Source organism: Netta rufina (genome assembly GCF_964035555.1).
Source record: "Netta rufina genome assembly, chromosome: 8".
NCBI classification, from domain to species: Eukaryota; Metazoa; Chordata; class Aves; order Anseriformes; family Anatidae; genus Netta; species Netta rufina.
The window spans coordinates 5,429,198-5,455,296 of NC_140131.1; the positions used below are offsets into that span (position 1 = coordinate 5,429,198).

General features: G+C 40.8%; 2 protein-coding genes across 5 annotated transcripts; both read left to right on the top strand.

Moving 5' to 3' along the window:
• Positions 1-990: 990 nt before the first annotated feature.
• Positions 991-5,972, top strand: YIPF1 (Yip1 domain family member 1). Of its 3 annotated transcripts, XM_084290826.1 has the most exons (10): positions 991-1,116; positions 1,231-1,394; positions 1,821-1,901; positions 2,017-2,104; positions 2,212-2,328; positions 3,323-3,489; positions 3,936-4,118; positions 5,074-5,165; positions 5,464-5,495; positions 5,673-5,972. In XM_084290826.1, the coding sequence occupies exons 1-8, from the start codon at positions 1,086-1,088 to the stop codon at positions 5,158-5,160; spliced, it is 918 nt and encodes a 305-aa protein (XP_084146952.1). In that variant the 5' UTR covers positions 991-1,085; the 3' UTR covers positions 5,161-5,165; positions 5,464-5,495; positions 5,673-5,972. The 3 variants fall into 3 exon arrangements, with proteins under 3 accessions (XP_084146952.1, XP_084146953.1, XP_084146951.1); XM_084290827.1 differs by lacking the exon at positions 5,464-5,495 and having other exon boundaries at positions 5,585-5,972; XM_084290825.1 differs by lacking the exon at positions 5,464-5,495.
• A 417-nt stretch (positions 5,973-6,389) lies between these two features.
• NDC1 (NDC1 transmembrane nucleoporin) lies at positions 6,390-22,671 on the top strand. Of its 2 annotated transcripts, XM_084291455.1 has the most exons (18): positions 6,390-6,481; positions 6,568-6,688; positions 7,346-7,447; positions 7,639-7,813; positions 8,305-8,443; positions 9,787-9,895; positions 10,662-10,713; positions 11,357-11,489; positions 13,486-13,578; positions 14,836-14,917; positions 15,832-15,987; positions 17,087-17,341; positions 17,473-17,591; positions 17,843-17,893; positions 19,041-19,104; positions 20,113-20,213; positions 21,182-21,342; positions 22,426-22,671. In XM_084291455.1, exons 1-18 carry the CDS (start codon positions 6,431-6,433, stop codon positions 22,487-22,489), a joined length of 2,028 nt encoding a protein of 675 aa, XP_084147581.1. In that variant the 5' UTR covers positions 6,390-6,430; the 3' UTR covers positions 22,490-22,671. The 2 variants fall into 2 exon arrangements, with proteins under 2 accessions (XP_084147581.1, XP_084147582.1); XM_084291456.1 differs by lacking the exon at positions 6,568-6,688 and having other exon boundaries at positions 6,393-6,481.
• Positions 22,672-26,099: the final 3,428 nt, after the last annotated feature.

Here is a 26,099-nt window from a genome sequence, read left to right on the forward strand (position 1 = left end):
GCCTCGGGGGTGATGCGGCTGATGGCATTGGGGTAGCGTGGTGTGTGCTGCGCTGCCGTGCACTGGGACCCGTCACACAGGCGGGGAGGACACCCAGAAAAGTATATATATATATACTTTTTTATATCAAGTATATACAGAATATACATTATAAAAATATACATTTTAACATATATATATATGTAAAAATGTATATATACATATATGTATACATATATTTTATAAAAATATATATTTTTATTGTATAAAAATGTATATATACATATATGTGTACATATATTTTATACATATACACATTTTATATGTGTACATATTTTATATGGACACATGTATATATACATTTTACATACATATATATGTATAAACATATATTTTACCATATATTTATCTATACATATATGTATATGTATAGATATGAAAAGTATTTTATGTATATTTGTTTGTATTTTATATACACGTGTGTATTTTATATAAAATTATATATATGTGTGTATATTTATTTAAAACAGAGACACAAAATACACATGTATTTTGTATATATGTAATAATGTATTTTACCCATATAATACTTTAAAATACATATATATTACCATATATATTTATATATAAAATACACACTGTATTTGTATTTGCAAAATATAGACTGCATTTTATATATAAACATATAAAAATCGGTATTGTATTTATTTAAATACCCATATATTACTGTGTATGTTTACACACATAAAGGGGCATTGCACCTACACAAGCACGTTAAGCTGTGTGTATATATACCCGTAAGACGCCCTCCAGCAGGCACTTTTTATGTCCCACCCCATAACCCCCCGTTTCCAGCCCCCAGCCCCGCCTCCCACCCGCCCCTCGGGGGCAGGGCCGCGGGCCCTTTAACGGCGCGGGCGGAGCCGGAACAGGAAGCGCCGCGGCGCCTCCGATTGGCCGCCGCGCAGCGCTACGCCGCGAGCCTCCTCCGGAGCGCGAGGGGCGGGGGAGGAGAGGCGAGCAGCGCGGCCTCCCATTGGCCGGCGGGGCGCGGCGTGCGCGGCCCCTTTAAGCGCTCAGAGCGGCGGCGGCTCGGCAGGGGCTGCATGGCGGCTGCGGACGGGCTCCAGTTCCCAGGTGAGGGGCGGCGGGAGCCCAACCCGCGGCCTGGGGAGCGGGGCAGGGCCGGGTGGGGCCGGGTGGGGGCAGCCTCTCACCGCCCTGCCCGGCCCGCGCTGTGCTTGCTCGCAGAGTTCGCCGACGCGGCCAGCCTGCTGGCGGCCAACCCCGACGCCACCACCATCAGCATCGAGGAGCCCGCCGACGGCACCAAGAGCCAGCGGGGCCGGCAGCAGGAGCCCGGCAGGGAGGAGGACGACGAGCTGCTGGGCACCGATGACTCGGATAAAACAGAGGTGAGGGCTGAGCATGGCCAGGGGGCACCGGGGGGTTGTGCCGGGTGATTTAAAGCCCTGCTTCCTTACGTGCCTGGGCTCTTCAGCTGTCGCAGCCTCTCCTATCTATTTATCTGTAGATAAATCGCGGTGATTTGAGCCAAGCAGATGTGCCCACCTGCTGGCACAGCAGAAGCTGAAAGCCCAGCGCGGTGTCTCTGTCAGTTCTGGGCTTGGTGGCTCCGCCAGGAGGGCAGGAAGCTTTGAAACGCCCAGGGGTTGTCTGAAGGCTCCGCTAGTGCAGCTGTCAGTCAGGGAGCTTGTGACACGGAAGGCGGCCTGTGCTATAAATGATGTCATTTGTGGACATTTACTGTGTAAACAAACCACGAATGCATAAATTGCGTGCTTGTAACGTTTTCCACGTTTCTTTTTTGCACCATGAAGCTGCTTGCGGGACAGAAGAAAAGTGCCCCGTTCTGGACGTTTGAGTACTACCAGACATTCTTCGATGTGGACACTTACCAGGTTAATGCTCCTCATCAGAGGAGGAGAACTGTTATCTGAGTCATGCCTTATCCAGACACTGAGGATTTTTTGTTTTTCCATGTTTCCAATCAGATAAATCTGTGTGTTTTCATAGGTCCTGGACCGAATCAAGGGTTCTGTTTTTCCAGTACCAGGGAGGAACTTTGTAAGGCTGTATATCCGCAGCAATCCCGACCTCTATGGTAGGTATGGGGTGTGAGGCATTCTCTTCTGCACTAAGCATTCAGAGTTGTACTGTTTTACAATTATTCTGCCTTATTTTCTTACTGAACTTGTGTTTCCTTTTAAGGTCCCTTTTGGATATGCACCACGCTTGTCTTTGCCATTGCTGTTAGTGGCAATCTCTCAAACTTCTTCATCCATCTGGGCAAGCCGACGTACCACTATGTGCCCGAGTTCAGAAAAGGTTTGTAAGTACAGTCCTGAGGGCTTTTTGTGTGTTTGCTTGTTTGTTTTAATGTGCTAGTGCAGTGATGTGAAAAACAGGCCATAGCTTTGACTTACTGCTTTCTTTAAATTTTTAGACATGTTAAAGAAGTCCTTAAAGTGGGCTGTAACTGGCAGACCCCCCCTCCTGGGAAGCATAAAGTAGCTGCAAAGTAAAGTTTTAGGAGAGCAGCCAGGAATAATTAGAATAGTTATTTTTCTAGCTTTAGTGCGTGTGTCCAGCAGTGGCCACTGTGGTGCTTTTGTAGATGCCTTCGTGGGCCCGTGGACACCCAGGAGCCTGCAGGCCTCAGAAAGGAAATGACTGAGTTGGGTTTTTACTCACATCACCTATCGAGAGCTGGAAGTGGTTACCTTCTGGAAGACTGAGCACTAAGCCCAACTGATACGTGCTCCAGTGAAGTCAGACTCAGAAGCCAATTACATTTGCCTGTTCTTATAGCTTGAAGGAGACTGCTGTCCCTGCAGAACATAGATGTCTGCTGGGAAACTACTTGAGTAGATTTGACACTCGTGGCCGTGTTCTCTCAATTTTTTTTTTTAGCAAAATTTAGCATTGAGGGCATGAACCTGCAGCATGTCTGCATTCTGCTCTCACTTTTCAGTATCTGTCAGTAGCTGAATTTCAACTTCTAAGAAAGATTTTCTTTCCTATGTGGCTCTTCTTTTCACACTGAAAATGATAGCATTTTACACCCAAGTATAATAAATAAATTGAAAATGACAATAGAACAGTTTCTGAACTCTTTACTTCTAAAATAATTTGAAATGCTGGCAAAATAGTTGGTATGAAGTGGTTATAAATGCAGAATTCTCAATTTATTAATAAATTTATGCTTTACCTTTTGAAATTACTTTCAAAAGCAGCTTTCTAGTTTTCATGCTGAATGCTTCATACATTTGATTCTGGCTTGTATTCTAATACAATGTTAAATCTTTTGACATGTTTCCAGTGTCCATAGCAGCAACAACAATTTTTGCATACGCTTGGCTTGTTCCCCTTGCTCTCTGGGGATTTCTGATGTGGAGGAACAGTAAAGTTATGAACATCGTCTCGTACTCATTCCTGGAGATAGTGTGTGTATATGGCTACTCCCTCTTCGTTTATATCCCCACAGCGGTACGTATGGCCTAAGGAGCGTGTCCCTACATTACATGCCCTGAAAAATGTCCTGGTTTAAAAACAGGGCTATTTCTTAAAAGATTGTTCATATTGATCAAAGTCTTGGGGAATGGACAAATTTTGCTCATCTTGCTTGGCTAAAACAAAGCTTTTTGTTCAAGCTTGTCTAGCATCAAGTGGTCCCAAAAAGTCTGGGGCAGGTCATTTCCCCAGAGGCAGCAAATCCAAGTAAGGGATAACTCAGGGGATGTGAACTTGTCATGCGTGCCAGTAAAGCTTCTTGCTTCTGTGGCTGCTATTAGCATTGTTCATTCCTCAAATAAAGCTTGAGTTAATTTGTGCACAAATTGTCTGGACGTGGTGAAATGTCAGAGAACAATGCATTCAATAAATGAATCATTGTTTCACACAGTCTATTTGACGGTTGTTTTCCTCCCTTGCAGATTTTATGGATTATTCCACAAAAAGTGGTGCGCTGGGTCCTGGTGATGTTCTCCCTGTGCCTTTCGGGGTCTGTTTTGGTGATGACCTTCTGGCCTGCCGTCAGAGATGACAACCGGAGGATTGCGCTGGCGACTGTGGGGGCCATTATTCTGCTCCACGCCCTGCTGTCCGTCGGCTGTTTGGTATAGCACTGCCTTTCCTCTTTAACCCGCTATTACCTGGGGCTTGCAGCATGGTACGGTGCAGGGAGGGAGGGGCTGGCTCGTTGCTAGAAAGTCTTTTTTAATCAAGAAACAAGAAGTACCTTTGAAAAGGCTCCAAAGGAAAATCTCTCATTATTTCAAAAATGTATGCCAATCCGACTGACAGTGCCAATAACAAACAATAATGAAGATAGCTTTAAAACACAATTACTCACAGAACAGAATTTTTATCTGGAATTCATTGTAGTGTCAGCAAAGCATTAATCTTTGTTGTATCCAGTGACAGCGTATTCCAACAAATACTATGCTTAGTTAATCCTTTAAAATGATTAAATGCTCTGTTTATAGTGTGTGCTTATGAGTTTAATATATAAAAATACAAACTTGCCAGAACTTAGTAAATCAGCATTTTGAAAGCAGAAGACCATGATGCTACTGAAATGCATAATGTCAAGGACTTAAATTATGTTTTGTCTCCTTGTTGTACTAAGTGGAATGATACGGTACTGGCTTTAGTTCTGACCCCACTTCAGTTTCCAGAATAGATAAATTTGCTCAGCATGCAGGAAGAGGGCAAAACACAGGAGTCAGCTGGGAGTTCCTGTTCCTATAGGTTGCCTGGAGCTTCATCTGTTAATCAGCAAACAGTCAAGTAAATTTCTGCAGTCCTGTCTCTTCCAGTACAGATCATTTCAAAGGCCTTGAGAAGCTAAGTGCTGGCTGCTGTTACATTTAAAAGTCCTGTTTCGAGTACTATTTTGAATATTTCTAATCTGACAAAAAACACTTAGAAACAATTGAAGTCTTTTGTTTCATTTCTGTGTTAGCACCCCATGAACAGTGGATGTGGAAAGTGTGAACGGGGGTTGGTGAGGCAGCACTGTGTTTCCTTCTAAATGGTCTTTTTTTTTTTTTCCTCTCTTCAATAACTTAGGCTTACTTCTTTGATGCCCCTGAAGTGGATTTTTCTGCACCTATTGTCCCTGCTCACAATGGAACAACACTAATAAAAGCTCAGTAAATAAGGTAAGGTTCAAATCTCAGATTTCTTCTGTAACCACTTGAAAACATTATCCTCTGGTTAGGGACACAGATATTTTGAAACTCTTTCCGGAAAAGGGTTTAACAGCTGGATTCTGCCAAATGGCATCCACATATAAATAACATTTATTAGCTTTTCTTCCAGTTGTAATGTTAAAATATAGCCATAAAAATGTGAAAGACTGAGGAACAATGACAAATTACCTTTCTTTCATTTAAGGCTTACTCTTGACAAAGAAATGTTTAAATAACATGTATTTAGATAATGTTCTCTATCCCTCAGGTCATTTCAAAAGCGACCTTTAGTCCTTTCTAATAAGTATTTATTAGAATTTAATTCTGGAAGTCAAACTTAAGCAAAAATCAACTATATTTGTGTTCCCCTTTGCTTTTAATGCTGGAAGGAAGCAGTGTTTCCCCCGTGGTGTCTGTGACGTGGTATTTTGGAGCAGCAGCTGTGTGTACAGGGACATGGGTGTGCTCTCTGCGCAGGGCTGACGCTGTGGCTGAGCCGTACACCCGGTCTGCATTCTGCATTCCTCCTGTGGCGTGGTTTCAGCCTCAGCTCCCTGCTGGCCGGGCGCGCTGCTGGAGGGAGACGAATCCCAAATCCCGTGGGATGGAGGCGATGACGGGGAGCGAGTCCAGGAGACGAGCCACGGCCAGGCCTCTGCGAGCACACCATCCAGAAGCATATACGTGAAAAACCAGAGTATTCCCTAAGTAGAAGTTATGTTAGATTTAAATAAATATCTATGCCAGACAAAAACGATCATTAAAAGCCGTGACACGATTTTATTTGCGTGTGTCAGTGTGAGAATCTTTCCTCCTGCGTGGCCACTTCCTCTTTCTTTGTAGCTATTGGGACACAAAAATACCGTTTTTGACACGTGTTACTGTCAAAAATGTTTTAAAAAACTTAAAATTCTGAAAACGGGGCTGGTTGGGGTGGGCGGGCACCTCAGACTCCCCACAGGGGCCGACCCTAAGGTGCCCCTCCCCCCCCCAGGGCGTTTCCCCGCCTCAGGCGGAGCCCGCCCCGCCCCCTACCCCCCAGAGGCGCGCGGTGCATGCTGGGCCTTGTAGTCCTCCCCGCCCCCTCTCCCCCTTACACCTGGGCGCGCTCCCCCCCCCCAGCGGCCGCCTTCCCGCTCATTTCCCGGCGTGCCTCGCACCGGAAGCCGCCTCAGCGCTCAGCGGAAGGGGGCGGCGGCCGCTTCGAACGGCGGCGCGGGCGGCCGGGCCCGGCCATGGAGGCGGCGGCGGCGGCCTCGTGCCGGCAGCGGGCGCTGCTCCGCCAGGTGAGCGCGGCCCCGACCCCCTCCTTGCCCCCCACCCGGTCCCGCCGCACCCCCCCGACCCCCTGACGCTGTTTTGCCTCCTGCAGGTGCTGGGCTGGAGGCTGGCGGCCGCCGTCGCCTGGTCCGTGCTGCTGCTGCCCGCCTGCACCGCCGCCTTCGTGCTGCTCGGCCGCGCGCAGCCGCTCCGCCCGCTGCGCTGGATCGCCGGTGGGTGGCACGGGCACCACAGCTCCTCTGTGGGTTTTGTCCCGTCTCTGTGTTGGGCTCGGTCTCACAATGAGTAGGGGCTGCCTGGCGTTGCGTTGCCCCTCTTTGTGCGTTGCTAAGTGTTGTGCAGGCTTTGAGATGTAAATTTCTATGTTACAACCACCAGAGCCGTGGCTTTCTCTAGGTAGCGATAACAAGCAAGTATATCTTTCAGAGAAAAAACATGAGGTGATAGAAGCAGCCCTCTGCTTTGAGTACTTGAATGCACTTCCCCTTTCCCCCATGGGCAACTGCTCCTTCCATGAAGAACTTCGGGTTCCTCTCATCACAATGCTTTGAATTTCAAGTGGAATTCCCAAAAGACTGTGTTCAATGTGGGGGACTCTCTCCCTCCAGTGTACGCCCATAAAACTAAGGGAAGTATTTAGCTGGAAGCTTGATACCTGTGTGCAGTTAGTCGCTTGAGGCAGAGCGACTTGATTTCTTTTCCCCTTTGAAAATGTAAAGGCCTGAAAGACAAAAAAAAAAATAAATCACTTTGTCAGGAGTTTCTTATCTTCCTGGTGTGTACCTTCCTTCACTCTGTTAAATGTCTGTTAATGTCACTGCTGTGTTACTGCACTTTTCTGAGCCATAATTGTTTTTTTCTTATTTTAGATTCCTTCAATGATTTGTATACTTCGTACGTCATCTTTTGTATCCTCCTCATGTCTGTGGTGATACTGGTAATAAGCATCTTCAACGTTGAATTCTGTGCAGGTGGGTTGTACACATTGCTGAACTCGCTATAAAATCTGCCTTAAAAGGGATGGCCGTTTAAGGGATTTGCGTTTACATTCAGTGTACTTAGCACTGACAGATTTCTTTATAAATTAATGTAGGGAGAAGCTATTTTTATCGGTATTTTTATCAGTAACCACTGAAAATTCACTTTTGGCTTTTATTTACAGTTGTGCCATCGATACCGTGCTCCCGATTAGCGCTGATAGGAAAAATTATTCATCCTCAGCAAGTTATCCATTCAGCTGTTCATGCTGTAATGGGAATGCTGGTTGCTTGGTGCGCTGCGGTTATGACAAAAGGGAAGTTCCAGTTTCTTGCTGTTCCCTGCACACCTTCAGAAAGGTAATCGTGAGTGTTAAGGATAAATTACGCAAAGAATTTATGTTATAAAGTGCATTTACTGATGGCCTTTATTTAAATAGAAGGCTAAAATTTGAGTGCTATCAAAAACAAGCAAATCATTTGTTGATGTCCTTTAATAAAGGTTAGGCAGCAGCCTATTTTATAAATATTGTGATGCGTAGAGAGATAACCGGGCCAGAAAAATGGAATTGCTGGAACTGTTAATGGAAAGTTGAACCATGACAGAACGGTTATTTGAACTGATTCTCAGTCTTCTGGTTGATGTGATGTACTAAATATAAGAAACATCCTTGTACATAAATTACAAATGTAGGTAGTGGGAGTTTTACTTTAGGAAAAAAAAACTTACTGAGATATCATCACGTGTACTGATCAGGAGAGTAAAATTGAACTTCTGATTCAAACTTCTGAAGATTAGAATGACTACTTATTTTTTAAGCTTTGATTTAATATTAAGTTCTCTATTTTAGCCCAGAAAATGCTGTTCCTCAGATGTGCCTAAATGAGTATCACCTCTTTTTTCTGCTTTCTGGAGCTTTCATTGGATACAGTTACAGCCTCTTGTATCTTATTAACAATATGAATTATTTGCCATTTCCAATTATACAGGTAAGAGATTTAAACACCTTTGCAGAAAGACATGTTTAAGTGAAACTGACAAAAAAAGCCTTGATTTTTTTTCTTAAATATGGCTGTACCAGCTGTCGGCAAACTTTCACTAATAGATGAAGCGTGTACTCGCATAGCTTCAGATGCCAGTGGTGTTCACCTTCCTTCTTCCTGCTCAGCACCTTTCAAATGAACATAGAAATCCAGACTGACAGAGCCCCTCTGTTGTGTGTTGAAAGCTGATTAAGGTTGATCACTGCAGAAAGTGAGCTGCTGAAAACAGAGAATATCCACAAACTGATCGTTAACTTCAGGAACTGACAATAAGGGTCACCTAAAAGCTGCAAATCATGAGTATTAAAAAAAATAAAAAATAAGACGTAATTTAAAGTCTAAATAGCATATAGAATTTTGCTTAAAACTCAACATCCAAAGGTACTTCATGTGTGTGTGATGCTATGAAACAGGAATAGCATTAATTCCTTCAGAGGGGCCTCTAGCAGTTCTGAAATCTTACCAGTGAGAAGTGGTAAGGGGCACTTGTGAAACATCAGCTCAGAAATATTTCTTCTGTTCATGTAGTCCCAGCAGCCGCTAACTTTGCATGATTCCTAGATTTACAAAGTCCAACCAATTTGGCAAAATGTGCCTTTAAACAAGGTTGGTTGTACTGGTGGAACACGTTTTAGTCAATCTGTAACCATTTGGTTTGTCAGCACACTGAGCATCATTTTGGTGATGGCTCTAGTTAGTATTTTTTAGAATTGTATTATTCAAATATTATTTCTTTTTTCTGTAAATGCAGCTTAGCTGAATAAAAAATAAAATTGCTTTTGCTTCGTTTACATACAGTGTCAGACAGGTTGCTTTGTTCTTTTGGAAAGATGCAATTTGTTTGCACGGAGAAAGGCATCAGTATTACACCACTGTTGCTGCTTGGAGGATTACTGACAACATAACTCAGATATCTGAATTTTCCCGGTGTTTTAATGGAACACTTGTTTATCTAACCTGAAATCTAGCAGATGAAATGTCCCTGTTGTTTGTTTTGCATTAGGCAGCTTTTTAAATTGTTTCCCATTGTATACAGCCACTTTTTCCCTATCCTTTGTTTTCATACTGCTACAAGGAAAGGGATGAAAACTAGAGAAAATTATAAAATGACAGAAATAGCCTGGGAGAATAAGTAGTACTTAGCATTGCCTTAACCTATTTTTAAAAAATTTGTCTAGACCGCGAGTGTTTAAGTACAGTGTCTTTTTTTTTTTTTTTTTTTTTACCGTTTCATTGCCTTGTTGTGAATGCAGAATATTAAACTATTAAACTAATGTTTTTGTTTTTAGCAATACAAGTACTTACGTTTCAGAAGATCTTTGCCTCTCCTCGTTAAACACAGTTGTGCGGAATCGCTGTATTTGGTCAGAAACTTCTGTGTCGCGTATTACTTTTTTGGTAAGGATTCCTAAGTTCTCTAATTTTTTTTAATTCCTGTATTTTTGAAAACTGAGTATTTCAGGCAGGCAGGCATTTTATGCTATTTTTCAGCCCCTCAAGTAGCTTGCTGCAGGTATAGAGGCTTATTTAAGCAAATAGATTTAACAGCTCTCTAAAATGGTGAGAAAAGGCACAGTGTTCATACACTAGTATTAATTCTTAAAGCATCTTAGAATTTTGTTTAGTATCTGAGAAATGTTTCTTCTCCAAGGAGATTAGCACCTTCTGTAAGGATTTCTTATCTAGTTGGTAACACTGTAAGAATGTGACAGTATTCCATGAAGACAGTGGGGAACAGTAATTTTCTAGCCTGAAAATCTGTGTTTTTGGACACTGTGCTGACACTCTCTTAAAAGCACTCTGCTGCTGCCTGAGCTGTGGTGAGAATTAATATTAATTGATGTTAGCCTTCTTTTGTTAGGGAAGAAACAGAAATAATTCCACTGCTGAGAAGCTAGCAAGAAAACTCGAAATAAGATCTACATCTCACTGTAAATTTGCTGTCCCGAAGCCTTTTCTCATTCTCTTGTTCCTATTTTTTAGAAAAACAAAACAAAGAAAACCCAAAGGCAGATTGTTTTCTAGTGCACGCGTTACGAGGCCATTCTGTCTCTATACATGCATTCTACTTTGATCTTTCTTTTGGCCTGTTTGTGTACGTTTGTCAGTGTTTTACTTGTTTCAGTGTTTTGTTTTTGTTGTTTTGTATTTTTTTCTCCCCTAGGTTATATCCCAAAAGTATGGATAAGTACCACAATGGATCTTCACATAGACAGGTGGGTAACACATTGTGCTTACAGTACTTACAGGAGAATATTGCCAACAGCTCCCTTTCCTAGAGTAGTCCAGCATAGTGACTTGGTTTTTCTTTGCAACTTGTTTTTTTTTTTTTTTTGTGTGTGTTTAGTAGGATTCTGTTCCTCACTTCCCAGTGCAGAACTTGGGGAGCACTGGAAGCTTCTGAAATAAATCCAAAGAAAGCCAACCCACCCCCCAGCAGGAATCATCTTACAGATGGTCATTAAGAGATCCTCTTTGATATTCTTTATTTTCATAAACCTAAAAGAGGCTGATCTCTCCCATGTGTTTTATCTGCTTCTGTGTTTTTTTTTTTTTAGCATATTTGCATTTTAAATTTGGCTATCATTTCTCTTGAAATGGGGAAGCTGGAGCTCTTAGTACCTTAAGTGGCTGTGGCCATTAATACTTTAGTATTAATTTTTCCTTAATTTCAGTAATTTAAATTTAATTTAATCGGTTACTGAAAAATTAAAGAAATGGGATCCCATAGCATCTTTAAGAAACTTTTTGGAGGAAAAGAAAAAGGCAACTACAATAGCATCAATTGCAAGAATACAGGTTACTATAGCTGTCTTCCGTAATAAAAATATTTGTATCTTCTCGATGTTTTCTTTGCAGTAAATTGCATCCCCTTGACACTCTGAGTGGCTTACTGGACCTCTCTTTGTTCTACCATACCTGGTTATGTGGTGCATTTCTCCTGATTACCTGGTACATTGCCTGGTTACTCTTCAAGATCTATGCTACAGAGGTTAGTATGTGGTGACAATGCTGAAGGTATAATACAGTGCTTCACAGATACTCTTTTTTTCAAAAAAGTATCTTTGTACTTCATAGGAACTGCCCCATGTTCTTTGTCCTCTTTGGGTGTCAGGATGCTGTGCCAGCACAGGGCCCTTTAACGCCTGGCAGGACTTGTTAGCTTGGTCTCTGCCTATGTTCCCATGCAGTGATTTTGTATTTGAGTGTGAGTCTATACAAAGACTTGTGACAAACAGTTGCAGGTTACATGGGAAGATAATATATCCAGGAAACACATAACTCTCAATCCAATTTCTGAATAGAAAAGAGAAGAAAATGATGTCAGTGTTCTCTGAGCTAAGCTCTGGAAATGTCAAATTTCAACAAGCCATCAAAATCCACAGTTCTCCTAAGCAGAGACATGTTAATAGAATTCAGGCCACAGTATTAAAATAGACTTCAAGCAATCTTGGGAATTAATACATTTTTGCTTTTTCATTCAATCATTGTTACAAATTAATATGGCTAAAAAAAGATCATTTAAATATATAATGAATCTTATTAAAAATAAATCAGATGGTGATGGGGGGTAGTGGGGTGAGGAGAAAGTCTTGCCAGCAGAGAATTGGGGTTTTGATATTTGGCTAACCCAGGTATTTCTTTGTAAGAATAGAGGAAAATGTGTTCATCTAACTTGGATTTTTTTTTTTTTTGAAAACTTCCTTAAACTGCGTATCAGTTGGAAAACTAGAGAAGTTTAAATCCCTGGCCAGTGTACTGTTATGAAGCACTCTCAAGGGATGAAAAGTTACACAGTGCTTCTTGGAGTATTAGCTTTAATTTTAAAAGGTCTCTGTTGTGATTATATGTGGAAAAAACTATATGTTGTGATTATACATGGAAAAATTACCAACAAGTCAAGCATAACTGCTATAATGATGTCAGAATCTGTAGACAGCTGAACAGAAGCTCTGATGTTTGAACAACCTGTTTCAGAGGATAATAGTTGAAGTGCCAGTGGACGTTGTAAGTCATTAATTATTGTATCAGTTACAAAAGTATGGAAAAGAAAAGAAGCATCCAGTTGTGAAAGTATAAAATGGATGTTGCCCTTTTGACTGTTGAACAAAAGATAAGCTGACCTGCCTGAAATTTTTGATTAGCTGAAAACACTTCCAGAGCTGTTTGCAAATGGTTGCAGTGTGTTAACTGAAAAGGCAGTAAAGGTGTAAACTTAGATCAGTTCTACACGAAATCACTTTATTAACCCTTTGAAAGCAATTGCTGTTATAAATTTCCATTTTGTAGTTGGAAAGGGAAGAGGAGAAAAAACAATGGTCTGTAATACAAGTTCAGTGACATGGGACAGACAGGTAATCTGTGCCCAAACTCGTTCGTGTTTAGTAGTATTAAAAAGATGAAATATTTGATAAAACTTTTAAGCACTGTACTTTACATTTTAAACAATGTAGCTGCAAGATCAGAAACTAATTTGTCAAATCACAGAATGTGGATGTCATGGCTAAGAATTTCTTAGTGTATCAGTGAAACAGTGTAAGAGAGGAACTCTAAAGTCTTTCATTATTTGATGAGGAAACCCCTCTGGTTTTCAGCATATTGGTTACGCTATACAAGACAGATGTATAGTGTAGATTTGTCTTGTTTCTGTGTGTGGTGTTACTAGATTTTTTTTTTTTCCCCAGACATGTATTCTAGAGTACTGTTGTAGCAATATGATGCACCTAACTATATGGATACGTGGAAGGTATTTGAAGATAAATATAGTTGGATTTTCTAAGACTGCGGTTTTAAATGTAAAGAGTAGACTTCTTTTCTTGCTGTTTCTGTTAAGTTTCAAAGCTATTTTACAGGAAGTTGAAGCAATTGTGTATGTGCTTTTGTAGTTCATCATTCCTCTAACAAGTAGCGGCTCAGGTGTGGTGTTTCATAAGCTTTTTTCCTTACGTTTTGCTCTGAATAACACAGCTTCTGATGTTTATATTCAGACACATCATTTTCCTGTTCAGCCAACTTTTGCTGAGGAGACAGACCAGTGCCTGCCTAAAATCTTAAACAGCAACCCTCCCCTGATTATAAAGGTAAGTGGTCTTCCACCATCTTCCTGGACAGATGTGTGCTAGGAAGGTGATTGTGAAACTGATCTTCTGTGTAGCAGTTACTTTAACTGCAGCACCAGTTCTTAGTTCTTTAACACTCAACAAGGCAGTTTCACTTGGTGAAAACTTGGTTAGTAGTGACATCTGCTGGTGCTTACTATGCTGTACTACTTTTAGCCAGACTAAAAGACAGACTACTTTAACTAGAGGTGAGATGTATTTGCCTGCAACAAATGTGCTAGTTTGAACTGATGATAATACAAAAGGTTAAAAAAAATATATATTTTTTTGTTTTAATTTTTTCAGCTTTGGGTCTCTGTCAAGTAAACAGGAATTTTGTCATAGCTTTGTACACTTCTAACGTTTTGTCCCTACTGCTTACGTTTGAGTTCTAACATGTGATCTCTCTTGAAATTAAAAATTATTTCCATATTTCTGTTGGGAATTGAGATTTTTTTTCTGAAAAGACAGTAATACAAAAACAACTGAAATCTGTGAGTAAAGGAGAAGAATTTTGGTCTGTCTGTGGTAGACATTAATCAAATTTATTGGTTACAATTAAATAAAATTGACCTCATATAAAAAGCATCACATAAATGAAGGTAATATTCTGCACGTGGAAGTTCCATACTTAATGATTATATGGATCTGTGATAAAACTAAAGGTATAATAAGCTGCAATTCGTTTGAATTGTGTTTTAAGCTTTGTGTTATCAAAGGATCTGTGGGGAAGAATTGAGCACAGCACAGTCTACTTTATAATCTCAGCAGTTACTGAAGTGTCTAGCTTATAATTGGGTCTTGCATAGTGAGAGAAATCTGGCTGTCATTGGACTGCCACGTTAACTACTTAATTACATGAAGAAAGCAGTATTAGGTTTTGTACTGTATGGCACGCTGCAGCTGAGCTCTGGCTTGCTAAAGCAGTTCTGTCTTCAGACTTCTGAGCTCTTTCTGTCCGCGTTGTTAGCTGTTAAGATTAAAAAAAAATTAAAAAAAAAATAGTGTGGTAGGTCATTTTTAAAGAACGGTAAAGTTCTCTGAAGCTCTATTCAGTAGCCCCATCCAAAGTGGTTCCAGGGACATGGCAGTCCTTTACTGCCTCTTTTTTTCTTGTCACTGTGCTGGTTTTAGTCTTTGTAAACTTTGTCTCCATTAGCGATTGTATTTGTTTGTGGAACTACAGTTTTTAAGGAACCCACTTGGACTTTGTGTGAACTAAAACGTTTTCCTTTGCAGTTCTTAGCCTTACAAGACTTGATGCTGCTTTCCCAGTATTCCCCCGTTCGACGGCAGGAAGTCTTTAGCCTTAGTCAGCCAGGTAATTATAAAAGCGCTCTCATGTTGATTCTTTTTTTTTTTTTTTTTTTTTTTTTTTTTTTTTTTTTAATGCTAGTTGATGCTTTGACTAGTCTTTTTTTTTTGAATGCTATGATGTATGCTATGTAAGCTGGAAGACCTCATAAGTAAAAGCATTTCTCTGATGCTTGTTCCAAAAGAATGCTTAATTACCTGTATTCATATTGTTTCATCTACTAAACTCAATAAATATCGGTCCCTGTTGTTTGATTTAAATGACAGCCATGAGGAAACACAGGTCTTAAAGTATTGAAAGCAGGGTCCTCTTGACATCACCAATCAAATAGTCTAAACTGAGTAATCTAACAGATGTGTATGTAAGCCTAATGGTCAGATGTGAGATTAAATTGAGCATAAATAATGAGTCACCACTGGAGTTTTGAAAGCAAACAATGGCTATGATTCTAATTAGTACACAAACCTCTTGCTATATACAAAGATAGGGCAGAGAAGGGCAAGTGAAACTGCCTAAAAGACTTCAAAAACTTTATGGCACCTCATCAGGAATTCTGATGTTTGCACTACTTCAGAATTGTTTACCACCACCATTGGTATCACTTGGTTCATTTTAGTTGTTTGGCAGATTTCAAATCTGATGGGCCAAACTGCCTGCATTTTCCACTTGCTTAATGGGTTTTGCTGAAGTCTTCTTTAGAGTTACTCATTGACAGGGAGTAGAATCTGTCCGTGTTTTCATTTTCCTTTCAGTATAAATAAATGGTCACAGTGAAAACACTGTGGCTTTTCAGAAATTGAATGGTGCTATGGTCTTTGAAGCTTAAGCTGAGAGCAAATGTGCACTGTCAGAACAGATGCAGTGATGAACATCAGGATCAAACATGCCTACTGCATTTCATTTTGTCTGCATACTGCTAGGTGGGCACCCTCACAACTGGACTGCAATATCAAGGGAGTGTTTGAGTCTTCTAACCGATCTGACCCAGCGGCTGATCGCACAGCAGGAAGCTGCAGCAGCAAATGGGAGAGCAAAACAGCAAGCAGGAGAGATGAAAGTACTTCCACAGACTCCAGGTATTGTGAGGAGATGCTCGTAAGAGTTTATAAAGCATGGAAATACCTATGCATTACACATAGGTACGTTAATGGGAATTAAATTCTATGGAAAAATGAGTAGTGGGGTTTTCTGCAAATAAATGGAAACAATAAAAACAAACACTTCCCACCCACAGTTTCATTTCAATTATTCTTGTTGCAATAACCCCAGAATAAATGGAGAACTTTGAAAGAGCATGCTTGCTTGGTTTGCTTTGTGCGATGTGTTCTATACAGTGTATTTTTCCACACTTGCATTAATTAAGAAAGTAACTATCGCAATTCAAGTAAGTGGTTGAGCCTAGTACAGGGAGAACTTCAGTCTTGCCAAGAAAGGTTTTATAATTTGTGTGGCTGCTCTTGTGATTAGTTTAAGATGGTAAAATTGCTCTTTGTTTTGTTGTTATAGGGACTTTGAATATGTTCATGCAATTTACCGAGTATCACGGTAGTGAAAGAAAAGCCAGTTTGACCTGAGTGAGCTGTGTGCGGTTGGCAGGCATTTGGGGTGTTTCACATGACGGACTCAGGCATCGTTCCTGGCAGCAGAGCTGTGTTAGCACGAGAGCTGCCAGGTAACCGAATCCCGTAGCAGTCAGTGCCTGGGACACAAGTATGCTCCTGTCCTGGGAGCAGCAGGGAATTGTTGGCACGTCAGAGGTGGATTTCTTCTAGTGCTGCTGTTGCCTTGGAATTTGACACTGACGTGTCTTTCTAACTTACCAAGCAGAATTAGGAAGAATTGGCATTCTTATGTAGGGATTGTCCTTAAGCAGCTTTGTTTTCTGGTACTTAATACTAAAAGTACACTTCACGTTGATACACACCAGCACATAGTAGTGCTAGTTAGCAGTGGGGGGAGGTATAGAAAGATCTTCTCCCTTAACTGATGAACTTTTAAAATGCTTCATACTTATGTTGATTTTTACTACTTTGCAAGACCACAGTGGGAACAATGTCTGTTAATGAGAATTCTGACAATACAGAAGTTGTTGAAATAGCAATCAAATAGCAGACCCATTACCTATTGCATACGAGCCAGCCTGTTTGTTTACACGCAGTGTGTTTGTGTTGTCAGGAGCTGCGGTGACAGAAGACATGCCATTCCAGTCACAGAGGTCTAACGTCATTCACAGAGCCTCCATGGCATCCCTGGTTAAATCGCCCCTAATACCTTCAAAGACATCACCTGGGTCTGATATCGGCTCTCCTTTCAGTTCACCTGCTTTAACCTCCAAGGTGGGAATTCTGGATTTAAACTCACCTTGGCACGGATCAGTCCAAAGTCCTCATGTTATGAGAAGGGGACCAAAGCTGTGGACATCAGGATCAGGTAGACACTTTTCCACTCCACTTGTCCTTAGCCTTCTAGTCATAGGTCTAGCAGATGTCAGTACAGATGTATCTCTTTAGGGCTAAAGTGACAGCAACTGCTTTTTTGAAGAAACTGCATTTCTCTTGTAGGTCTGCAAATGAATGGTTCCCACCACGAATCCTTCCCAGTGGTCTCTCTTGCAAGAGTTGGCAGTGAGGCGGTACAGCCCAGCTTTATTTACACATGGCTTCAGAACAAGCAAGAACAGGTAGAATAAGAGTTGCAGCACAGATGTAAGTTACAGCCAGCACAGCTTAGGTGTTCTCTCTGCTGAAAGAACTTTTCATTTTTTTTGAATGAACACTTCCTTCTCTAATTATCTTATATAACTTAATAAAAAAACCTTTCCCCCCACACCCAATTCTTTTTTGCTATGGAAAAAAATAGTAGAGTTGAGGAGGTCCAACTGTGCATACTTTCAGATAAATGCAATATTTTTAATCTTCTGTTTCTTTTCAGATAAAAAACTTCTTGTCAAGACGAGCACTGATAATGTATTTCTTCAGCAAGGTAGTCATGGGCTTGTTTTGTGACTGAGCAGCATGGTCTATAAATGAACAAGCAGATGGGATCTGCTTTGTCATTGTGCTTCTTACACGTAGCAATGATTATAAAATGATTTCTTTTTAATTTAAGGCTTTCCATATGTACACTGTTGTTTTTACTGTGAGATTCACACACCAAGTGCTAAGACAAGGGGAAATAGTGGAGTGGTTCAGTTTAGTGGTGGACTTGTCAGTAGTAGGTTAAAGGTTGGGCTAGATGATCTTAGGGGCCTTTTCCAACCTGAATGATTCTGTGACTGATTCCTACTGCAGTAGGCATTCTATACATGCATAAAATAATCCAAATACTTGTTTAAACTAGGCTGTTTATAAACTGCACTTTGCTTAAAGTATTGTGTAGTAAAACACAAGTGAGAACATAAAAATGCGATTGTTTCTGTATGCTAATTGTTAGATGGTATGGCCTCTAGTTAAAGTTAGAATCCAGTTAATTTCTTTCCATCAGTTAATTTTATTTTTGTGGAATATTGGGAATTTCTCATTTTGAAATACTCATACTAACATAACTACTGCCTTTCAGGTGCACTGGAGAGCTTAAACTAAACCTGCATAGCATTTATGCAGAAAAACAAATGAGCATTGCTCTTCACATAATTGAACAAGATTCAGTTAAGTTTTACAGAAGCACTCTCCTCTACAGTAGATCTTTGTTTTTCATAGTTGTAAATGTTTCCTGCAAGTAAAGCTCATATTTTTATATGCAGATCTTTTCTGTGCATGTGAGAATGACTCATGCTTACGTGTACAGCAGTGTTTTCTGATCAGTTAGATTGAAATGGAGACTGAATCAAATAAGACCATGCAATAGGAATGGAGGGATTGTATTGCTTATTTAGCCCTTGGAAGCTTGTTAGCTAATATGCTTTATTTTTTTTTGGTAGTTCCAATTTGTAGCTATAGTTTTGTGGGCAGCTTCTGCCACAAGAAAACTTCTGATTTATTGAAAGATCAGATTTTTCTATGTGTTCCTGAAAATTTGTTAGCCTTGCAGATCTTTTCTGAGGGATGTGACCCTGTCAAATGTCTAATACCTTATTTGAAACCTGCCATGTTGGTGACACTGCACTCAGAATGCTTTGATTTCTTCTCAGCATCCAGAGGCTTCCATCCAAGCTGTTTTCTCCGATGCCCAAATGCACATCTGGGCGTTGGAAGGTAAGCAGTTTCTGTTCCCAGCTTTTCTGCACCTTTAGTTTGTTCTGTAGAGCTTTGGTAGCAATTCCTGAACTTGATTTCTGTTGCTTCTCTCCAACATGAATCTCTTTTACATTAGTTTCAGTAATAAACTTACGATGTTTTTAGGAATTAAACCTTCTGTAAAAAGGGTCTGAATTTTTCTCTTGTTAATCACAGAGAGTGGGGGGAGGGAGTGATGGAGGCACTTAAGTAATAAATTAAAAAATAATTGGGAAGAGATAGTCCAGAGAGACTTAAAATAACAGTGAGTATGCGGTTGCACAACAGGATTTTCTTGTTTGTTTCAAAGTCAAGAGCAAACACCAGTGTTTATGGAATCTTTTATAGTATTAGACTGTGCAAACATTGATCAGCTTCCTAGGTTAGATGTTTTATGGGCAGATAAGACAGGCTGTGCCAGACTGAGGGTGATGAGCCAAGAAATACAGTTCTCGGATGAGAATAATACCTACAGCTTCACAAATGAGTGGGAAGTGCTATCTCTGTTGTAACAGGGGCCAAGGGGCTAGGCTGTACAATTTAAAAAATATGATAAAGTAATAAACCAAGAAGGGGAAGCTAAATCCGGATTTCCCTTCAGAGTAGTAAAGTTCTTGTACAAGCTGAACAAAAAACTAAATGATCCAGAAATGTTTCTGTATAGCTGGGATTGTGAAACAGGTTTTGTCTTTTGGCTGATGTCAGGTACAGTTCCGATTAGAGGAGTGCAAAGGGAGCCAATCCTCTTTTAAAATTTATCTTATTTACCATATCACTTCATTTATTAATCTCAAGCAACTGTACAGCCGTCAAACCAGTGTCTGATTTAGTCCTGAAGCAAGTCAAAGCTGAGGTGCCTGTTACTTGCCTGTAGTCTTAAGAATTCCACCACATTAGTAGAATCTTCAGGCAAAAATGTGATTTTTGTAAATGATTCGCAGGTTGAGAGTCCTGTAATTATAGTGAACTTTTTTTCTCTCCCCAAAGGTCTGTCTCATCTGGTAGCAGCTTCCTTTACAGAAGACCAATTTGGAGTTGTTCAAACTACACTGCCAGCTATCCTGAATACTCTACTGACGCTTCAGGAGGTGAGAACCATTAACTGTTCCTTACCACTGAACAAGTTTATTACAGGAGAAGGAGTTTTGTTAATTTTATATTTGACCAATCATAACATTAAAGTTGTCACTGCCATAAACGGCTTCTCATCTGCAGTTAACCTAAATAAAACAGCTAGTAGCCACTATGTTCAGTATGGAACAGATGAATAAAAACCTCGTTAGATTTATGAAATGTAGAAGCCACTTTTTTTTTTTTTACTGGAATTGTTCACTTAAAAATAAGTGGTGCAAAGTGTTCAGTTAAACCTTGTTTCAGGGATGCAGCAAACTTACTATATTTTAAGCATAGTTAGGGCTTCATCTTTAGTTGCTGTACACAATTCCTTGTGCAACCCGGAGCATTTGGAGATACTGCAAATTACAGGAGATAAGATCAGTGTGGTGTTTCTCTACTAACACTAAGGCATTACTGAAATTGCTCAAATTATCGAGGTTTGGAAATGAGTATTAAAAAAAACAAACAGATATGTTTTCAAGGCATGCATGTCTTATTGGAATACACATTTTATACTTCCTTAATGGAGGAGATTCTTGGAAAGAATGTTGAGGTTATTGAAGCTCTTTGGTGTAAGTCATTTATTCCAAGATCCAGCACTGGGGGGAAGGAAAGGGGAATGCCACTTTTTTTTTTTTTTTGTAAGGAAACATATAATAAAGAACAGCAATGGTTTTGTACTGCAGTGTGTGTGCTGTACTTAGCTTTTAAGACTCATAATCAGAGACTCTTATTTCACAGAGCATGTTTCTATGCTCATATTGATGGCCTAGAAATGAAAGGTCTTAAATACAAAGCTTGATCCTAGATGCATATCTTAGTGAATTTCTGAACTCGTGCTTCTTTTTTTGTTCTTTATTTAACATAGACATGTTGCTAGTTCTGTTATAAAGTAATTAAACAGATGAAATAAGCTCATCTATGTTGTTTTCTCAATTAGGTTGTAGACAGACACTTCAAACTGCCTCATGTTTCCAGTAAACCTCCCAGGATCTCGGGAAGTCTGGTGGACACATCTTACAAAACGCTAAGATTTGCACTTAGAGCGTCTCTGAAAACAGCACTGTACCGGATAACTACTGTCTTTGGAGAACACTTAAAGTAAGAACTGCTTCATGAATCCTTGCTTGCTAAATTTAGTTCAGTTAAACCTTACTGTAGAACCTACAAAAAATGGATATTTGTGCAAGAATCCCTTTAGGACATTATTCTGACATGGTGTTTTAGTATTTTTTGGCTTGGTCAACCTTACAAAATTACTGCATAGGTGTATGGTCCCTGTTAGAAACTTCACCAAAGATTTCTGGGCAGATGTTTAGTGATTTTTTTCATGAACTCTTTAGCTGTGGTTCATGAATACCACTCATTTAATAAATTGTAGCTGTTGAAAAGAAAGTAAATCAGCTAGAGACAAATATCTGTTTAGTGGGGAGAGAATTCTAAGAAACCTGTGGAGCCCCCAAATAATCAAATTCCCACCCTTCTTGGTTGTCTGATTCAGCTGCTGTCACAGCAGGCAGACTCTTATACTTGGCCTAAATATTTGGAATGAAACATCCTTCAGAACCTGCCCATCTCCATGGGGATGAAACGTCACTCAGTTTGGAAGCACTAGATGTATGGGAAAGATCATTTTTGAGAGATTCTTTCTTAAATGATTCTTGCAAGGTAAACAATTGCTCATGAAGCTGAATCAGAGAAAGTTCATATTGGATATTAGGAAAAGGTTTATTCATCAAGAGGCCATTTGGGCACTGGAAAAGGCTTCAAGCCTGCTGGAGTTCAAGAAGCATTTGGACAACGCTCTCAGATGCATGGTTTAATTTTAAGTCGTCCTTTGTGGAGCCAGGAGATGAATGATCCTTGTGGTTCCTTTCCAATTCAGGATGTTCTGTCAGTATATGACTCCGTGATTTACATGGCTAAAGAAATGGATGAGGTTTCTGAGGACAAGTGTCTTTCAGTAGTGAAAGCTGTTGGGGTTAAGAACTGACACTTTTAATTATTAATATCTACCTTTGTTTGTTTTTCTTGGAACGTGGGTTTTTCATACAGCTGGGTTTTCTAAATTTCAGCTCAAGTGTAGTTGTTTATTTCAATGTATACTTAGTTTTGGCTTGAGGCATTATTTTGTGGTGTATTACATTTAATGTAAAACCTTATGTTCTGTGTTTTCTTTTTTAGTGCAGTGCAAGTGTCTCCAGAACATAAGAAAAGACTTCAGCAGTTCTTGGAATACAAAGAATAAACAACAGATTTTGATACAGCTACAGTTGGTTCAATACTCTTGGTAAGAAGAAGGTGGAACTACTGAGCTGTTTTATCGTGGCTTTTTGGAAAAGCACGTAGAAGCACAAGTTGCAGAATAAAACTCTTAAAGTTGTAGAAAATGTTTCAGTCTTGGATCGGTTCGTCTTTTGTACAATAAAATATTTTAAAATTCATCTTGCCTTCTTTTAATATCACTCACAGGTGAGAGTGTCAGTGTGTCAGCTCTTATTTCATGTAAGACTGTGATGTTTGAGATTGTCAGTTACTTTGCCAGTCAGATCCCTCACTGTCCCTCTCCCCTTGCCTTCTTTTCCTATTCTTTCTTGATGAAGGGCTGAGTAGAGATTTACAGGTACTTAATGTGCCTGAGTGTTTCATAAATTCAGCTGATAGTACGTTTAGTGCAGATGAAGGATGTACTTTAAGGATAGGGAGCAGATGTGTCAAGGAATAAAACATCCTTCTCTTCTGTCAGATGGAAATACTCCTTCTGGGCAAAATGGGTGTGCAGAAAAGCATTGTTAATGCACAAATACTACTTGAAGCTATCAGCTTGGATTTTATCTCTAAGGTGACCTAGAAAACTAAGTTCTGATCTACCCTGAAACATCCAGGAAACATTACTCTATGTGGTAAAACTCCAAGTAGTGACATTGTGACAACATACCCAGATATCTAAAAAAAAAATACACATTATTGGTAGCTTCTGATGAGAAATACGATTTTTTAAAAGCATTTTTAAACCGTATTCATAAGCAAACCTGACAAAGTTGTTTGAAAGGGAACGATTCTATTTTTAAACTGACTCCGGTTTCTGTGATGTCTACACAAAACTTGTATGGAATATGAAGTGCTGAGATGTAGCTGCAGTAGTTGTATCTCAAGGCTGAGTTGGTAGTGAAAAGAATATAGTTCTAATATCCACTGTATTCCTTTTGGGGTGGCTTACAGCAAACACCATACGGGGCTGGCCAGCCTTTCATTATATTTACGGTTAGACACAAAGTTTTTTAAAGTTTTCCCCAAGGTTTACTTGTACCACAGATTTGACTTACGTCAAAACCTCTGTCCGTCTGGTTATTAAATAATTTGCTCTTTTGCTGGTATTGCAACGTGCACCTGGAGTTAAATGATGCTTTAGCTAGTACCTCAGGTGTTAACTGTTGACCCAAATACATTGGCTGAGAGTTTCAAATAAATTTTCTGTGCATTAAAACAGGTGCAGAATGTTTTTTTTTATTGCTCTGGTATTTTGTGCAACACTCCCACAACTGTAAGCTCTAAGTTGTAATTAACAGTGTTATGGCTGTCAGCAGGAGGCTTAAAATGCAGACGTCTTTTTGATGCCAAAGTGCTTGAGGTCTGTCGTCCTCGTGTTGCAGCAGAGATTTGCACACGACATCTGCTAATGTGTGTGTGATTCATGGCATTCTCCGGGTATGACAGAAGAGCTTTCCGAAGCTGATTGCTTCGTGGTTTAAAAGCTACATTTCTAGTAGTGTAGTGTTTATTTTTTGTATTTTTTAAAAAAAGCCTTTACTTAAAAGTGAATCTTTAACAGTGTCTTGTGCGCATGGATCTAAGTGTACAAGGATATAGAGTGTATGATGGGTGCCCTCTGAAGCTGCAGTATCTGGATTACAGAACTCCAGTGCATAACATCTCACTCCAGTTTGGGGTTTGGGAATAATTTTATTCCTGTGGCAAACTGTGCTGGTGTTTCAAGTCCCTTTACACTTCTGTCTTAACATGAAAACAATCACTGTGAAACTTCTGAGAGGTATGGGAGGTCTCCTGAGTTCCTTTCTGCATTCTGGGTAATGAGGAAAAATCAGAAAGCCTTTTGACAGTTGGTTTCTATGTAACTGCAGCTAAACTTGTTCCCTTAAGCCCAATATTTCTCATCTGTTTAATCATCTCTAAGCTGAGCTGCACTTTTACTGGCTTGCCTACTACATGCACAAGTGAAGCTGATAGAGTTTGGTTGATTGTTATTCTGGCAGCCTTGTGAACTACACGCCTCTCCCCACAGTTTAACTGCAGTCAAGAATCCCTGAAATTATTTTCGCTGCAGCTGCAGACGTAGGCAGCTGATTGTTCAGATCTGTTTTCCCCTTACATCTGAGTAATGAGTTGGAGAGTTTAGTTCTGAAGCAGTCCCATATAAATCGGAACAAGCTGCTGTCCTGCTTCATTTTCTGAGACAGAACTTTGACAATTCTGAGTGAGCAAACAGTGGCCCCAGCCCTTTTACGCTCCTGTATCTGAGGGCACTGCTGGACTTGCTCCCTCGTTTCACCCCTTTGGAGAGTTGTCTTGATGCCAGTTATGCTCAGGGCCTGAATGCACCCTTGAAATGAAGTGGTTGCAATTCTGTCGCTGCTTACTCTGAACAGAGGCTGCATTGTGCGTGCTGCTCCTGCTGCCCCAAGGCCCGGAGCAGCCCTCTCCCCACCTTCCTCCAGCATGGAACAAAGCTGGAGGGCTGCGTGGGGTCATCACAGACACTGCAACTGGAGGACCCCCACAATGCCCATGTACATTCCTTCCCCTGTGGTCTGGCAGATTTTGGCTGTGGCACTGTTGATGTAGTTGCTGTATGGATCAAATGTGTCTGGGTGCTCTGACTGTACCTGGAGGAGTGTTTTTGCCAAGCCCTGGTGCTGCAGGGGGATGTTCCCACATCACCATCTCGATTCCCTGCACTGCAGCTGTGGGCACAGGACAAATCTCATCCAGTGCTGCATCAGCTTCAGACGGAGCTGCAGTACAAACGAGCTGTGCAGCTCCCTCATGTCTGGACAAAACAGGCTCTGAGAAAGAGAGAAAAACCTACGCTGCTCTCTGAAATCAGAAGACAAAAAGCGAATTGGGAAACACCGCCCCTTTCAGCTCGGGACGACAGCAGAGCTAGTCAGACAGGAGCGAGATGAACAGCTCTGAAGAAGTCTGCCCTGCGATCAAAAACACAGGCTCAAGGAGGAATAGTGCCCTGGGTGGCCTGCTGGATACACTAGCTGATTCTTCTCATAGGTGGTGATGGGACAGGAGGGTTTTTTCCTCTCTCTCTCATATCCTCTAAAGTGTAAATCAGGAGGGTGAATTTCAGAGAAAACTGGCCTAAACAGCGTGTGTGTGTGCTCGTGCAGTCATCAGAGGAACTAAGTGCTGAGTGAATAGTGAGCCCTTCCCCTGCCCAAAAAACACACCAAAAACACAGGCTCTGCCTTTTGCTTCTTGAATAACCCAACTTTTGTACGTGACTGCCAAAACAACAGTGCTGGGGCTGGCTGTTGTGTTTAACTGCATCTCGTCTGTAAAGGTACGGGGAGAGCCCCGCAGTGAATTTTGGAGGAATAGGGAGGGGGTTATGTAGCCTTCTGCAAGCAGAAGGTTTGTTACGGGTTCTGTGTAAGTGCCATGGGGTGGATACCTTCAGGGCAAGTTGTGAGGACCACGTAGGGAGGTGTGAGCTCAAAGGTTGTTTCGGGCAGTGCCAGGCTGTGGACCGTGACAGTAGTGGTTGGGTTTTGTTCTGAGCACAGAGCTGCTCAGGACAGGAGCTGGGGGCTGTTCCTTGCAGATGG

Bases quoted from the DNA above. Each gene is read 5' to 3' on its own strand.
- YIPF1 (XM_084290826.1), top strand. From the start codon at position 1,086: ATGGCGGCTGCGGACGGGCTCCAGTTCCCAG. The intron at 1,902-2,016 runs GTTAATGCTCCT...GTGTTTTCATAG, and splicing joins TCGATGTGGACACTTACCAG to GTCCTGGACCGAATCAAGGG. The intron at 2,329-3,322 runs GTTTGTAAGTAC...ACATGTTTCCAG, and splicing joins TGTGCCCGAGTTCAGAAAAG to TGTCCATAGCAGCAACAACA.
- NDC1 (XM_084291455.1), top strand. From the start codon at position 6,431: ATGGAGGCGGCGGCGGCGGCCTCGTGCCGGCAGCGGGCGCTGCTCCGC. The intron at 17,592-17,842 runs GTAGAATAAGAG...GTTTCTTTTCAG, and splicing joins TTCAGAACAAGCAAGAACAG to ATAAAAAACTTCTTGTCAAG. The intron at 17,894-19,040 runs GTAGTCATGGGC...ATTTCTTCTCAG, and splicing joins TAATGTATTTCTTCAGCAAG to CATCCAGAGGCTTCCATCCA.